At 28.1% G+C, this 17,609-nt stretch overlaps 1 protein-coding gene across 1 annotated transcript in view; it reads left to right on the forward strand.

The window, feature by feature from the left end:
• Positions 1-17,609, forward strand: part of LOC148234915 (neuroligin-4, Y-linked-like) — a 183,702-nt gene that overhangs the window by 63,636 nt on the left and 102,457 nt on the right. The window contains exons 2-3 of the mRNA XM_088185519.1: positions 8,308-8,716; positions 8,785-9,002. Of these exons, the coding sequence (XP_088041645.1) occupies positions 8,427-8,716; positions 8,785-9,002 (508 nt within the window). The 5' untranslated portion in view covers positions 8,308-8,426. The remainder of the gene's footprint in view (positions 1-8,307; positions 8,717-8,784; positions 9,003-17,609) is intronic.

A 17,609-nucleotide genomic window follows, 5' to 3' on the forward strand; every position in this document is an offset into this window, starting at 1 on the left:
TTTAGAATATTGATTTAACTAAGGCTAGTTACTTTATTTCACATAAAATTAAAAAAGCTTATAAATAATTTATTATCTCAATAACGAAAAAAAAAATATTATTACGCATTAGCTTTGGATTACGGCAATGAATGTAGAGGTATCACAAGGGTATAAATCCACTTTCCCGAAATTTGTGTGCTTTAATTATTTCTTAGATAAGCAATTTATAAAATTTTAAGTATCGTTGAAAAAAATTGCGATAAATATGATACATTACAGAGAATTCTCTTGAATTAAAAATTTATTTTTAACATAATAAAATAATTATGATTATAATAATTTTATAAATAATTGAAAACAATCTTAGGTGCTTTTATATTTTTTTTAAATATTCATATACATAGATGATAATCGTTTATTTATTTACTATTAAATTAGTTTTACTTATAAATAATATTAAATTGTCTTTTTTTATGTTTACCTTGGCCCCTTCGTAAAAAAATAGTGCGTTAGTGATTTATTAAACCACCCCCATGATTATTTTCTGACTATGATTTGAACTGCAACGTTCTAAGAAAACATCAATCCGTTCTGCCCTCAGAAACAATTGCCCACCCCTATAAATTATATAACTTATATAGTGTTGAAATTACGTATTGCATTTTTAAGCAGTGCATCAATATAACACATTTTCTAGTAAATATAGGTATATATTATTATTATTATTTAATTCTACATAATATTATATAAAATACTTCTTGGCTTGGGGTTTAAGCTAGGCAAAGTTATGCGCCTATTTCTTCTTACGCTCGGAAACACGCACAGTTATCTCTTTGAATATTATCAGATCTTCGCACGGTCAATTTGTCGTTTATAGGCGTTATTAAACCCTTTACAGCCGATAAGGCGGCCTCTAAAACAGTCACTTGACTTTTATGTCCAGTTTTAGTGCATTCGCGGTCACAATGGGAGTCGCGGCAAGAAAAATCCGCCCACTTTCCTCCAGTAATGGTCTGGACCGAAATAAAAATTATATGATATGTGATAACGGCCCACCTATATTTCTCTACACGTGTGTCTGTTTGTGTGTGTCCAGTCCACGTTTTTATGGTTCATGTATATTTATAGGGGACCGCCTCGTTTTTGGCCTTTTGCCCCTATTTCAGGTTGACCTGTGGGTGTATATGTGTGTGTGTAATTAAAGAAACCCTTTTATTATTTATGTGTGTGAGTAAAAAATAGGTGTTTTCGAATAAAATCGGCATGAATGGGTGCGGATGTGCTGACTGTGCAGTAAAATAATAATAAAGCGTTTATGAATTTAACTGAAACGTTCGTGAATTACATTAACCGCGGGTCGTTATTGTTAGTGAGCGTATTGTAGACGTATGTAAGTTAATGTAACATATGTATAATTAAATTTAATAGTAGAGGAAATTTAGATTTTATTGTGTACTACTTAGAAAACAATGGTTGACATTTATACATGTTGTACTTTTGATACGAGAATGAGAATAACTTTTACGTTTGTTTTTTATTAAAAAAACAATTTTTTTTATGACATGATACATTTATTAGGAAATATTTAAGCGACTTTTTTTCTGGCTGATAACAAAGTTATTCTTAGAGAATGTTTTAAAAATAGCCTTGTCAATTCCTTATCTAGGCAATTAGTTGGCTATTATGATAAGGTAAGAATTGATTTTTTAATGCATTGCTTATTTGTTTATATAATAAGAAATAGGTTTATTATTATAAAAAAATGTTATTGTGTAGTTAATCCAGAAATAAGTGACATATATTGTCACTGATAAACTCAAATATTTTTATATTCGCTTACCAATCGATGATTTTTATTATTATTGACATGAAACGCCAATAACATTTCCTAACAAAACATATACTAAAAATTATAGCTATTGAAACATTACGCGTACTTAAAACCTCTAGTCTAATGCGCGTCTTCTTATACAAAGGTCAGTTTTTTCCAGGCGATTTTTCTTTATGGTGGTTCATGCTATATTTCCGATGAATACGTTATTTTTTATGGTAACGAGATCTCTCACCTTAAGTGTAATGCGTAGTCCTAACTTTTGAAACATGTGGATTTTTATGTAGTGTGGAAGATATCACTTTTCGCTTTTCAAGTGTACGTTATGATGACCTATAAACTGTGACTTTTTGTGCAGGTGTTAAATAAAATAAAAACCCTGAAAGTGTATTTTTTTGCGTGTGTCTTGAAACTGTCTTAAAAAAAGGTAGGATTTTTATGCTAATGATCATTGTATATTTCTGAGTTTTCATGTAGTTTCTAATCATTACTGTTTAACGTCATTTTGAGCATTTTAAAGTATTATGGTTAAAGCCAAACCATTATTGTATGCATGATATATTCATGTCATTATTAAAACCCCACAGTACTATTTTTAATAATTAAATATAATTTTTATGCAATTGTTATATAAATTCACTACTAAATAAATGTTAATAATAAATAAGTTTAAATATTACTATTTAATATATACATATATTAAGTTCTCTTTAATCGTATAATTATTACCGTCTTTTCAGAAGAATATAAAAAAACGCGAATTCAGCGTATTAATCTCTTAACCAAACGATGATAAAGTAGGTAAATACTACCCAATAAAAGTTCTTAGAATATGACTTAAAAAAGCTTATTCATCGTTTAAAAAAGGGTAAAGCACTTAAAAGGAATTATGATGAAAATTGTAGAGAAAAATATATATATAAATAATACAATTACCGGCAAACTCCTAAAACCTTTAAAGCATTTTGTATGTATTATATTTTTTTGTTGTACAGTATTAATTATATAGCTATATAACGGCTCTTGAATATATTAACTTATTTCTAATAAATCAGTAAGAACACTGCAAAAATAAATAAAATATTTTTAGTTAATATGTATATATTAATTTAATTGTATGTCATGAGGTAGATATTTACAACCTGAATTAGGGTGTAGATACCGGACGCTCCATTTATCTTGGTGTAACGTTTATTTTTGCTTTAATTTATTATATATAATTAGCTTATTGGAGTTTTATTAGATTGCTACTATTGTACCTATACCTAAAATAAAAAATAGTAAAAAAGTTAAAGAAATGAGACCAATCAACATGCTACCGTGTATAGAAAAAATAATAGAAGAAGTAGTAATCAAACAATTAAAAGAATTTATTACTTATCAAAACATAATATGTGAACAACAATCGGGATTCAGAGAAAAGCATTCCACTGAAACTGCATTACAAGTAGTGATAAATGATTGGCTGTTGGCTAAGGATACAAACAAAATCATTGGAGCAGTTTTCTTGGATTTCAAGAGAGCCTTCGAAACAATAGACAGAAAAATAATGTTAAAGAAATTGGAGAGTATAGGTATAAGTGATATAGTTTAAAGATGGTTTAATAATTACTTATATAAAAGAAAACAAAAAGTTAAAATAAATAATGTATATTCTGAAGAGAAATTAGTGTCTTATGGAGTACCACAAGGGTCTAAATTGGGACCATTGTTATTTGTTTTGTATATTAATGATATAGTTAATAACGTGAAAAAATGTAAAATTCATCTATTTGCGGATGACACATTAATGTATTGCATAGGTGATAACATTAAAGAAATTGTAAATAATTTAAATAATGAATTAAGTATATTAGAAATATGGTTAAAGAATAATGTATTTAAATTAAATGAGAATAAAACAAAATGTATGTTTATTAATTATAAAAATGTTTTAGATAATAGTACCAAAATAGTAATAAATACCTCTAGTATAGAAATAGTGGATAATATTTAGGAGTAATTGTTGATACAAAATTAAATTTTAAAGAACATTGTAATTACATATTAAAAAAAATTGGTAGAAAAATAGGTTTATTATCTACAATAGATTAAGAAATATATTAAGTATAAATACAAAAAAAATAATTTATCATAGTATAATATTGCCCCATTTTAATTATTGTGCAACACTATTACATATGTTAAATAAATTAGATAAACAAATGTTGCAAAAATTACAAAATAGGGCAATGAGAGTAATCTTAAATAAAAATAGATTAACTTATTGTAAAAGTATGATTGATAGATTAGAATGGTTGAATGTTCAAGAAATATTGAGTATGAATGTTTTAGTATTTATATATAAGTTAGAAAATAATATGTTACCAGAATATTTTAATAAGTATTTAATAAGAAATAAAGATGTACATAAATATAATACTAGAAATAGAGAAAATTTAAAGATAATTAAGTATAAGAAAACGAGTACGGCTAGGGGAATTATGTACGGAGGTTTTGATTTATATAATAGTCTTCCAAGAGAAATCCGAAAGAGCAAAAATATAACGGGTTTCATAAATGGAATAAAAAAACACCTTCGTACATATAGAAATAAATTATAATATTAAGACTTTATTATTGTATATTTTTATTTTTTCTTTCTGTTATGTATTTTTTATATATTTTTATATATGTTTATTAAATTTGTTAGATGTAAAGATTAGCTATTAAGCTAAATAAATTAATAAAATAAAATAAAATATGTATAATTATAAAACAAATATACAAGTATTTTGTGACTAAATGTAATCGGTAAATAGTGTTAAGACTAAGCGATACAACAAATAGTATTTGGAGGAATATACAAAACGATCAATTGATCGTTCTTAAAAGCATATTTCATTACTTATCCTTTAATTTAGAATATTTTTAAATTATTTTATCAGCATACTTACATGTAAACACAATTTAAATATAAGGCATTAAGGCTAGATAAACTAGAGAAAAACCTATCGTTTTTTTTTTAAATTGCGATATTCTCATAGTTTATAAAAGTATTATAAAAAAATTTACCTGAGTTTGAGTCCCTTATTACAAAGTTTTATTTTAAGAGAAAAGTATTTATTTTTTTACTGTAAAAAATAAAAAATAAATAAAAAATGATAAAATGTGTTGTAAATAATTTTATTTTATTCACAAACTACACACACAATAAATCTTTAAATTTTACGGACAGTACTATTAATGTGAAAAAAAAAACTTTTTGTCATTTATTAGCATGCCGCGTACATAAAATTTTATATTTATTATATTTTATTATTTTTTTAAAATGTTATATTTATACATTTTAAATAAATTAGAATCAGTTACATGTGTCAACATATTTTTTTTTATAAATCAAATTGAATTCTGCTGCGGAATTCGAACCCACATTTATGAATTATCAGTTTAGTACCCTATGGAATCCACCATTCCAGCCCTTTAGGCATTATATGCCGTGATATGTGGGTCGACATAAAATGACAAGATAAGAATAGCGAAATATATAACATAATATATCAAACACTACTCTCTCGGAGTAGCTTTTATCAATACAAAGCTCTTAATACATTTATATCCTTTTTCCTCGCACAATGTTCCATATTATATAACGAATCTACATACGCCCAAATATGCGTGTGTGTGTCACAAGATATATGTTTGGCGTAGACCAACGACATATATGCATGGGTTTGGCTTTTCCTCGACCATTTATGCGCAGCTGTGTAAATGCTCTCGAGAGAGGGTTCGCCAGAGACGGATTTAGGCATAAACTTGGGAGTTGTTCAAGTGCTACAACAAACAATCCCTCGCCCCTGAAAGGGTTATCGGCTCATATCCGGACCGTGAAAGCTTTCGGCCATTTCTTCTCAGATATTAAGCGCGCGCCGAAAGCTCGTTCATTTATATATATTAATCTTGTAATTATTAGGTCAGGTCAATTTAGAGGCGAGAAAACAAAGCCTATTCCTTTAATCAGGGATATCAAGGTATTTCAATTAAATAATATATATTTGAGTTGTAGAGTGTTAAAGAGAATTTCAATTTTCCGATTCTCAGAAGCTATCAAAAATTTGAGTGAAAAATTTCAGATAAATAAAAAAACAACAATATAAACCTGCTTATCATCATATGATGTAACTGTTAATATAAAAATCAGCTGTCAACTGCTTTACTAAGATCTTTCGATTTGACAAGATTAGATTTCGTATTATATGGTCATGATAAATCTTTAGCTTATTCAAACATGCCGTAAACTATAAACCATCTCTATGCAAATATCATTAGTGTTATTGGTAAGCTAACGCCTGAATGTACCAAAGTCATCGAAATTTGGGTTCGTCGTATTCCCTTCAGCAAACGTAATTATTATAGGTATTTATATGCTGCTGTATTTTAAGTACAATGTTTTATAATGTACTTCAAAATGAAACAACAAACATTACATTATCTTTTATAGTTTTTATTTTATTTAAATTCAATCTCTCATGGTACTTTATTACACTTATTTGTACAAAAAGAATTTGAATAGTGTATTATTATTCAAAGTACTTTACAAAATATGATTATTCTGGCTTTTTGATAGCAACTGTTATATTAAAAGTGCAAATATTTATAATTTTTTTAACAAATGACGGATCTAATGCAGAAATTTCATCGCAAATATTTAAATTTGTATTGTAAAACATTAGGGGAATAGTTCTTAGTTTGAGTACAAGATTTTCTAGATATATTTTGTTAAATAAAAAAGTTTTTAACTAGTGGTTATAGAATTACTAATGCAAAAACATGTTCATAGTAAAATAGGAAAATCAAAGTTATTTAATAATTAGACCTAACGGTTTTTTTGCGGTTCTTCTATTTTAATACACCTTATTCTATACATTAAATGATCTCATATAACTCATATTATTTATTGAATTTCAGATTTTGCTATAAGCGTTACAAAATATTGACATGTGTCTGTCTTATTATTTTATGTGAACAATTAAATGTTCATATAAATAAGCAAAATCAATTTATGAAGTCTTGGGCTCTATTTTATTAAAATTATATATTGGTGATTAGTCCTAAGCATGATGATTTTAATAATTATTTTATTGTATTTTAACTTAATTTATTATATATTTTTAAATACTAATATTATTATTTAATATCTTGTGAACTAAAACATTAGTTGTAAACCAGCAGAATGTTTTTTATTTTATTGTGTGTATATTCTTGTATTTTTAATATTGTAATACACGTTTATATACATATAAACAATGTTGTCTTGTTTTTGCAGACAACATACAATTATTTAAATATAATTTATTATTCCTTAAAATTATTTTATAATTTAAATAAGTAAAATATCCAATATATTTACTTTCACTTTGCTTACACATATGCTATTTTCTCTATAGGCTAAATTTACTCATTGGTTTGTATACTTTGTATACACGATATAGCTTGATTTTAATAATCTTTATAAAATTCTAAGAAAATCTTATTTGTGATGGTCGAGTTACTATTGCTTATAAATTAATCACTAATTTTGAAGTAAAGATACGATCGAAATAAAAAACAATTCGTATATTTTTTTTTCGATTTTTATTATAATTATATTATTAATAATTATTATTAGTATGAAAAATTTTTTTTAGAAAATGAAAAAGTCAATGAATATATTTGACTAAATAGGCAAATTATATAATTAATAAACTATTTATTATAAATATAATAAAATAAAAATACTAAAACGTTGAATCTAATTATACTATAACAATGCTGTTAATATAGGGCGTATTAACTATAAGGATTGTTTATGTATTATATTATTCATATTAATCATTGTCAATCATTAAAAATCATGCAAAATAAACTTCTGTAACATATATGTACATATTATATATGTATGTTATTAGAATTAAATGTTATCAAAATATAACATATCTGTGACGTTTACTTTTACAAATTTAATTTCTAAGTTTTATATATGCTTTATTAGTAAAAATTTTAAAAAACGTTTTTAAGAAATAACATTTTTAATGAAGAGTTTGGTTTCCGTAAAAAATTTTCGATAAACTTAATAGTTTACCGAAACACATATGCGATAATTTTAATGTGAAAAAAGTATGGGACCTTTAATGTTGGATATAGAAAACGCTTTGGATACAGTATGGCATAAATCATAAATTATATAAAAACAAAACCACTGACTATATGGTACGATTAATACGCTCGAACCTAAAAACCACAAACGTTTTGATGATATTCTTATTTTTTATTAAATCCAAGGAAGTCTGGTCAGCTAATAAAAAAAGGAACATAGACTAGATTGAGACAAATAATAAACGTGTGGTCTTGCACGATATTTTAATTACCATGTGTGTGCTTATGTATTAGCAACTAGTAATAGATTACATTAATCAATTGTTAGCATATATATTACACGAATAATATAATTGATAGTCTAATTTTTTATGTTTCAGATTCGAGTACCAAGAAATAATGATTTATCCACCGCCCACATTATGACGACAAATGAGGAGGGCTTGTGAAACATAAAATTAAAAAAATGTGATCTAAAATATATTAATAATAATTTAAAATGGCACATCATAAATGTATCAAAAATTACATTTCGGTCGGTTATCTGAAACACTTGTTGGAACGTATCAAGATCGCGATGTTGGTAGTGATTGTGATAATTGAGTGCGTGGGTGGTAATTTATACAACATAAAAGGTGGTCGAAACTCAATGTTAAGGACCAGAGTGATATCGACAAGATTTGGTAAGCTTCAAGGAGTGATCTTGCCCATGGATCAACACAAGTATTTAAAACCTGTTGAGGTTTACTTGGGAGTGCCTTACGCTACTCCGCCGATAGGAATAAATAGGTGAGTGGTTGTTTTTCTTTCTTTAAATTAATTTTGGTGTAACTTTATGTCATTATGTCCTTAATTAGGTTTAGTCCCACAAGGACCCCGTCTCCTTGGGAGGGCGTCAAAACGCTGGATTCTCCAGGACCAGCTTGTCCTCAGCGACTTCCTGACATAAGTAACGAAACAGCTGCCTTGACGAGGATGCCTAAAGGTCGCTTGGAATATCTTAGGAGGCTTTTGCCTTTCCTCACTAATCAGAGCGAAGACTGTTTATATATGAATATATACACGCCAGTACAAGGTAAATTTATTTACGTTTATTCAGCGAAAATGTGAAAGTAATCTTTTTAATATATGTATAAATATATGTAACTATATATATTAACAAACTAGGTTTGCGAATTTTTCGTTTTATGTTGATGGAAAATAGAAAAAAGCAAGGGCAAAGCGACGAATGCTTTTAACTTGCCTGTATAATGTATTTTGATTAAAGTAAGGCGAGAGGTTTACTTTGTGATTTAAACGTACTAATATCAAATGTCTGAAGGTTAAGCCCTAATTTTTTTCTCATAGTTATACACTATTTGGTTTAACAGAATTTGCGTTTAAAACCTACGAATTATAATTGGACAATTATTTATTTATTTAAATTAAATTAGGAATATAATTCCCTAATAGGTTATTTCAATGTGCCAAAATGAAGGCGAAAAAATCTTAGAACAGAACGAAAATATTTCGTGAAACCGTTAGAAATATTTTGTAAGCCGTCTTAAGTTTCACTTTTCGCGTCGACTGATTAGCGCATTTAGTGTTAATAAGTGTAAAGAACGCTTTAGGGTTACTTATAATTTGGTTTTAGTAACTTGTGTAATAATTTAGATGACAAGATATCATCAAATAATTAACTCGGGCTCCTAGTCACCAAAATTCCTCTTGAGCAGACTTATGTTCTGATTTTTACCAAAACTTATTGAAGGCGTGTTTTCTTTTAGCGATAACATAATTTAATCATAAAACGTATGTATATGATGTCACGTTAAGCACTCGAGGGGCTTTCGAGTGAAGCACTGACCGAATGCACGATATAGCACCTCGTAAAATGCCGAGAGAGCAGATTTTTTATCAATGCACTCGCCCATTCGTTTTCAGTGTAACTATATTTTTTTTTCAATACGAATTAAAATGATTTAATTCTTAAGGTATTCATAAATGTGTTTTATTCTAATTTCAAATAGTTTGTAATAAAATTTTGCTTTATTTAAAATTATAATTACCAAGTTTTTGCACTATTGTTTTAACGTAAAATTAAACAATATTGTATTATTACACGCCAAATTAAACAATATTGTATTATTTCTGAAATAATATTTATTTTATTAATTTATTTTAGTAATAAAAATTGTTGGACATAATACCCAACAAAACTTTTAATGTTATTACAAGAAACTTTTTGATTAATTTATTAGAGATTTAAAAAAAAATACAAAAAAAAAACTTAAAAGTTTGGAAAATATTTTTTAAGATTTCCAAGTTTTTCAAGACTTTTGAAAACCTTTATATTTATTTTGACTATGATATTTTAAGCCTTAGTGAATTTTCTTATCCTGTTAATATTTTTAATAATTCATACCTCATATACATACATAAGTCTCGTACCTGTTTTATTTTTTGGTTCCCAATACTTGTTTCACTTACTGTAAACTTAAAAATAGGTATATAAACTTAAACGGTTACTTAACAGATTTTTTTTAAATTTTATATGCATCAATAGTGGCAATAAATCTTTTACTTCTTGTATATAGTTATTTATTCTAGCCTTGTCTGTTCATAAATATTAAATTGAGCGGTGGTTTCTTCTTTCGCATAGGACAAAAATAACACTAAGTATATTATATCTTATACTTGGTGGAATTAGGTATTACCACAGCCATTTAAAACACACGTTTTTTGGTATGAATAATTCCCGGTAAATGTTAATAGTGATTTTATTTCTTTTCTTTCCAAATTTCCTTCACCTGTTCAAAGCCGATACAGAATATTATATCATCTTTTCAACGCTTTTGAAAAACGCTGTTTGAAAGAGTGTCACAAAAAAGTATGTATGTTGTGTCAATTTTTTCTAAAAAGGAGTATAAATAATAAAAAAAACAGACATCCGGCCCTGTGACACATGGCTCGGGGGTGTGGCTCGTACACGTAGGTACGAACATTTTTTTCAACCCTCGTTTACGTAATGTACTGCGCATAGTGGGCCCATAGCTCGGAACACGTTCTTCGTCTTTATCCGTGTATGGCATATTCCCGACAGCTAGTGCACAATACTCGCGTTTCTCCCGAGGGTATGAAGTATGATGATGTGCAACGGCAGCACCCCATTCAATCGCACCTCTTTATCTCCTGATGAGGGCGTCATCCAAGAATATGCAGATCATCGCTTCTGGATATCTCGTCACGACAGTTCTGATCTGAGAGATGAGTCTTGTGTGTGTTTTTGACGGTTTTACTAAACCTACAAAGTCAATATTGAATGTTAAAAAGACGCATGAGAGAGATTTGAGATGATAAAAAAAACAAACGTGGTGTATGTGTATAATTTTTTTTATTTAGTTCGAATAGAAAGGAAAAGTCACGTACGTTTAAAATTGGATTATATATAGAATTAATTTAACGTATGAAAAAGTCATTTAATTTCAAAACGTATATAAAAAAACTTTTTTGAGAGAGAAACAGGTAAATGGAAAAATACTATGTTGTATAGGGTCATATTCAATAGGTGACATTTAAGCAAACATATTATATATAAATCAAGCATTTTCCTATTCAAAATAATATTTGTGGCAGATTTTTATTTGTAACTCTAGACTATTTAAGAAACTTTAAAATAGTTAAGCTAGGAAAGCATTGTAGAAAAAGGCAACTCTTTAAGTTTGTCTAAAAAAATTAGCAGCGTATTATATGGCAGTTTGATTTTTTGTTCAAGATACATGCAATAAATACGTTATAGTATATTTTCTAATGTACTTTGTATTTATTGAGTAAGTCACAGTAAGTTAACAATAAAAACCAAAAATAAACTACTGAAATATCTATTAACAATTATTGTTAGGCAAAAAAAATTAAAAATAGTAATAAAACATTAAAAACTTCAGATCGTATGGATTTATAGAAAAAATAATAAATTTAGAATTTAATATCGTATCAAAAAATGTTTATTATGTATTGTACTAGGAACTATTTTTTTTGGTATATAAAATATTTACCAATATTTAGTATAAAATAGAAATGATCATTTAATAATCGCTTTTCGAGCATTTTTTGTATGTAGCGGGAGTAATAATGATTAATATTTTGCGATCAGCGCTATATAAAATTTACCATACATTTAGTAGTACGTTGAAGTAAAGATTTAAATAAATAAATATATAAGTATATATCAAATAAATATTAAAATTTCAAAATCCATAAAACAATGCTTAAATATTTTAATTTAGAATTCACTCACGATATTTAGGTGGCCTATATTAACCCTTCCGTGCCTGTGGGGTCTATTGACTCCCCCAACTTTTTGGTTTTTCTCAAATAACTTATTTAATATAAATCCTATTTGTCGCAAACTTTTTGTATTTGTCAAAAATAGTTTAAAGAATTAATATTAAAAATAATCATTGTACTTTATTATCTCCAATCGCGAGAAAAAAATAAAATCAACTCTAATCGCTACTGTCGCCGCGTGATTTGTATACCTGAGTCAGTTTTTAGAGAAATTCGCCTTCTAAGAATTTCGCGCGGCGCCCCCTCCACGCGGTTCTTTCAACGCTTTATCGCAAACTACACCGTTCCCCAAAAAAACATACAGTACGAATTGAACCGCCAAATTCGATCGTTATTGTTATTTTATTTCTCACGTTACTTTTGAAATTGTAAAATGGCTGATCGGCTTGTAACTGACGAAGAGTTGCTAAGAATTTTGCAAGATTCTGACGAGAGTAGTAGCAAATACGATAGCGATATCGATATTGATAATACATTTCAAAAAAGACATTTCTCCCGTAAATCGTATCGAAGTTGAAGCGTTTATAGGCATCCTATTATCTTCTGGAGGATTAAATGGGGGTAAATTACAGTTCAAAGAATTATGGACAACAAGCGAACTGTTCAAACAATATTTTTATTCAGCGGCCATGACTAGAGATAGATTTTCGATGCTCAGATTTGATGATCGTTTGACCAGAGAGGATATTTTTTAATAAATGCATTTTATTGTACTCACGTGTACATAATCACAATTTATAGTTTATTTTTCCGAGCAGCTGCAGGTTATTTCTTATATGTATTCATATAATATTTATTACAATTTGCCAAAGTAACTGTGGCTACATACTCGTGTACATATACATGCATAACGTCCACCAAATTTAATCGATTTGAATGATTCTCTAGCCAATTCCTTCAATTTTTATAGCCGCAATCAGAGAAATATTTCGCCCTCTAACTGTTGGCAAGGACACGAATGCCAATGTAAAAGAGTTTATTTAGAAATGAAGTCAAATTACAGAAAATAAAAAATACGATGTACATATATAAAAAGTACAAAACACTAAAAATTTATCTTACCATTAACCATTAGATAATATTGGATTACTGAGAATTTTAAGATTGTCAGATTAGTAAGATTATATTGTATTTTTTTCTATCCTGTTATAAGGAAATCATAACATATTTTTTTGAGTAAATATTATCTCCCGTCAGATATTACTGGCTCACTGGAAGTACCGAATCTCAGAAATAACACATTTTTTTAGAAAATGAGAATTTTTTCGAGTTATTATTTTTAAATTATTAGCACGATACACATAAAAACTTATGGATAAGAATTCAGTTTGCCTGGAAGATTTCCCATTACGGTGGAGAAAATTACAATGGTGAGTGAATATTTGATTGCAATTGAATTATATATCAATAAACTCGTATTAGCAAAAATGTCATTTCTCACTTTTATAGATAATCATTTGCACAAAATATCACAATCCGAAAGAAAGGTGTGCTTGAAAAAAGTTTTTACAAATTTGAAATTAATATAAAATGTTAATATATATATATATATGTATAAGATAAACATATTTTTTAGTGTTACACTAGAATTTTTTTGTGTTTATAAAATAAATGTGTTTTATTTTTTCAAATTTATATTTTAATTTTAAAATAGTATTTATATATTGACTTTTTTGTATAATAACAACATAAATGTTGCAACAATTTTTTATTTCAAAAATTGAAATAATAAATAAATCAAATACTTGTTTATTTTTTTGGGTTACTCCGTAGTTTTATGTACCGAGCGCGCGGCGGTCATTCGTCATCCTGCAAAGCCAGTCTGCAGCGAAATCTCGGCGTTTACGTCGTCGCTTTTTGCGTCGTAATGATTAATTAAAAAATCCTAAATATTGACCAGATGATGAAGCTTATCATGAATAACAAATTTTATACTTAGAATTATCCATTTTTAAATATATTTGATGAAGAATTCATCAATATTTTGACTTGAAATGTTTGGGGGAGTTGAGCGACCCCATCGGATGTCATTTTTCATTTCGAGGCACCGTGACGTATGGGTTAATAAAAAGATAGTCATTTAAACAATTTGTTTCATATAAATATATATTTATTAAAATTTTTAATTTATAAATGATGAAAAATAGTTAAATACAAAAAAGTAGGTAAAATACACTAAAAAAAATTTCTTGCCCGACAAAAATGGAACGTGTTCCTTTTCCAATTTGTTTTTTTTTTGTTTTGAGGCTGAATGGGTGAAACTGCATTCAAATGGATGATGGGAAAGCTGGTAACAGTTTAGTTTTATTAACTACAAAAAATCACAGCAGAGAAATAGCGTCAAACTGTTTTTCGTAGATTGATTGCTGGCGGAGAAGTGACATATCTCGTGTAGATGCGGGTTTCTCTTAATTTACCTTAGATGCTGTCAGAGCTCATTTCTGGCCGTCTCTCGCCTTGAATCGTTCTGACCTTTTCATCTCGAATCGGTTAATCGTAACGTCTACTAGAACCGCGTGACAGATTTGGCAAATTACAGATTTCTTAATTATACAACCAATAAAATATATTCACGATTTAAAGCGAAGCTTTAAAAATTATTGCAAGGGGTATACGGTAATAAGGGTTTTTATGCAAAATAGACGCATCGTTTATTACGCTCCATTACGTAACAAAGATAGTATTTTGGTATCTCTGAGTGGTTTTTGTGCTATCACGTAGTTGTGTTATTGAGTGTTAATAATTTTCATAATATTTAAAATGATCATTTTAATGATCTCGCGGTTAAAGGTGTAGCTGATTGGACCCTATAAAAAACTAAATTATAGCTAAAAGTGTTGTTTAATAATTAATTCAATGGTTATTGTTAGCATTATATCTACATAAATAAATCAATTTTTTTATATAATCTTTTTGTGGTTATTTTATTTTAGTGACATATTATTTACTAATATAAAACAAAAAATTACTGATTATTAATTTATTCGAAAAGCATATTTTTACTTCTTCAACCTTTTACAATCAGAAAAGAAAGCAATTACGCAGTCACAAAATGCATTCAAATGAAAACGAATTGTTATTGAAAAACATGCTGTTTTTTTTTATTTATATACTGTAAAAATCATAAAACTGACAATATTTGTTTGCCTCAAAGATTTTTGATATCGATGTAATTTTTTTGCTATTAAGACATATTATAAATTTAATATTTGTGTCAGTCATTCAGCATTTTAATTAATATCATTCTACTAAAAATAAAAAATAAATTAATTTTAGATCAGAATATTTTACATCAAAAGCTTAAAAAATGGCGAAAAGTTCATTTAGTTCTCAAAAAGCATTGATATCGTTTATAAAATTCATAAGTTTTAAAATATATTTATTTCAATTATTTTAAAAGAAAATGTATATTATTTTTTGCTTTTTGCATAATTTTTTTAAAATTTCACTTTTTATTTAATAATATTTACGCAAATAAACTATATTTTTTATAATAATAATCATATAATTATAATCAACAAGTAATATTAACCAGTACAAAAACTTTTTAATAAACCACCCTAAATACGATAGAAAAAACTCCCATGTTTAAACCGTTAAAAAGCAGCTTGCTTTATGTTTAAACTACTAAAAAAAATACGAAATTAACAAAACAAGGTTAGTATTAAGCCTTACGTGTATTTAAGTTTGTTTTTATGAACATACTTTTATATTTATATACCCAACGGGATGCAAAACAAAAAAAAATAGTTATAAAGTTGAATTTTAAAACTAACTACCGAGAAAGATCACAAAAAATATTTTAGATATACTGAAACTAAAATTATCTATTTTTACGCAAAAAGAGAGGCAATGTATAACTTTATAGACTGTAATGAAAAAACAGCATTTTTAAAAAAACATTGTATTTTATATCTGTAATTCTGACTTCAAAGCACAATCATAAGTGGCGTTTCTTGAAATAATGCTGCTATACTAAATGTGATAATTGTTACGAAAGTCGTGGTCATGGCAGGAACATTGCTGCCGAAATATATACTCAAAGTAAGCTTCAAATGTAATTAAGCTCGATTAATAAAGTATAAAGTTAGTATTAATAAGCACCGTCTTAATTATGCGTACTTTATGTAGAAATAAGAGTTTTTCAAATATGGTAAAAAGATGGAATATTCGATGTCACTAAGTGTAGATAAACATTTTATTCCATGACCAAAATTCTTAAAATGGCAAGACTAATACTAGTATGCTGCATTTGGAAATATCAAAGTTTTTGAAGCATATGTTCCAAATCCGCCAGCACTAGTTATATTAGTCATATTTACGGTTCTAGTTATGGCATGCGTTTTGTAGGTATAGGTTCTGACATTCATCACCAAATTTTTTTAGCGCTGGCTCTTCTGGTTCGACCAACTAAGCCCAAGGCAGTTGGTCAGGTAGAAATCATAAATTTGGAATAAATAGAAGCTGTTGAACTAAGCATTTTCTAAAATCATTGCTTCCGATTGTGAATCAGATTAATCCAGTAAGCACTAAAAAATCATCAAACGCCACATGAAATAATAATTATAATATAATATTAGATTTTGCAATTATATCTGCTATATATATTATTACTTGTATGTGCTTATTTTAAGCCATTAAGATATTAAAGGATAAAAAAGCGCATTATGGAGTACAAGCACGTACAACAACAAAGAGCCTGATGAGAAAATGATTGAGGTCAAGGCCGTACGGCCAAGATTGATGTTGCGGCCGAGCCGTGAGAGCTTTCGTGTGCTCTCGCACCTGAAAATGTATTTATTTATAAATTTCGAGCAATTATAAGGAAAAACGCGAGGAGCTTTTGCGCATTTTTGGTTAATCGCTTTTCCACCAAGAATGACGGATTGCCCGCATGCCCTTCCCCAGCGTTGATTGATACGTTCCCTCGGCCTGGAGCGCCGTCCCCATTCCATCCCCACCGCTGCCACCCTGTGTGTATTTAGTTTTTCTCTTCCGGGAAAAAAACTCTTTGAATCCATTCAAATTTTCCGTGAAGCCGGCGTTTAATTCTCCGCCGCGGCGCTTTATCTCCGAGACTTTGGTGAAAAGATCAGTTGGGATGATGGTAGAAGTGGGAAGTCGGACGGAGAAAAAATATATAACGTGTGTACGTGTGCACGTGTATCGCAGTCTTTGAGCGAGGCTCTCTTTCATCCACGGTGCGGTGAATAAATAAATAAATTAGATTGGGGGAATATTACAGACGCAGTTTGTTGCGTTGATTAAAAATTATATGACGCGGAGATAACTGGTTACGCGTTAGAGCTCTTTGAAAATGAGGATTACAATTGGTTTTATTTTATTTGGGGCTTTT

The sequence above is a fragment of the Plectrocnemia conspersa genome, unplaced genomic scaffold, assembly GCF_051122295.1.
Source record: "Plectrocnemia conspersa isolate PC_06_02 unplaced genomic scaffold, ASM5112229v1 ptg000005l, whole genome shotgun sequence".
In the NCBI taxonomy this organism is placed as follows: Eukaryota; Metazoa; Arthropoda; class Insecta; order Trichoptera; family Polycentropodidae; genus Plectrocnemia; species Plectrocnemia conspersa.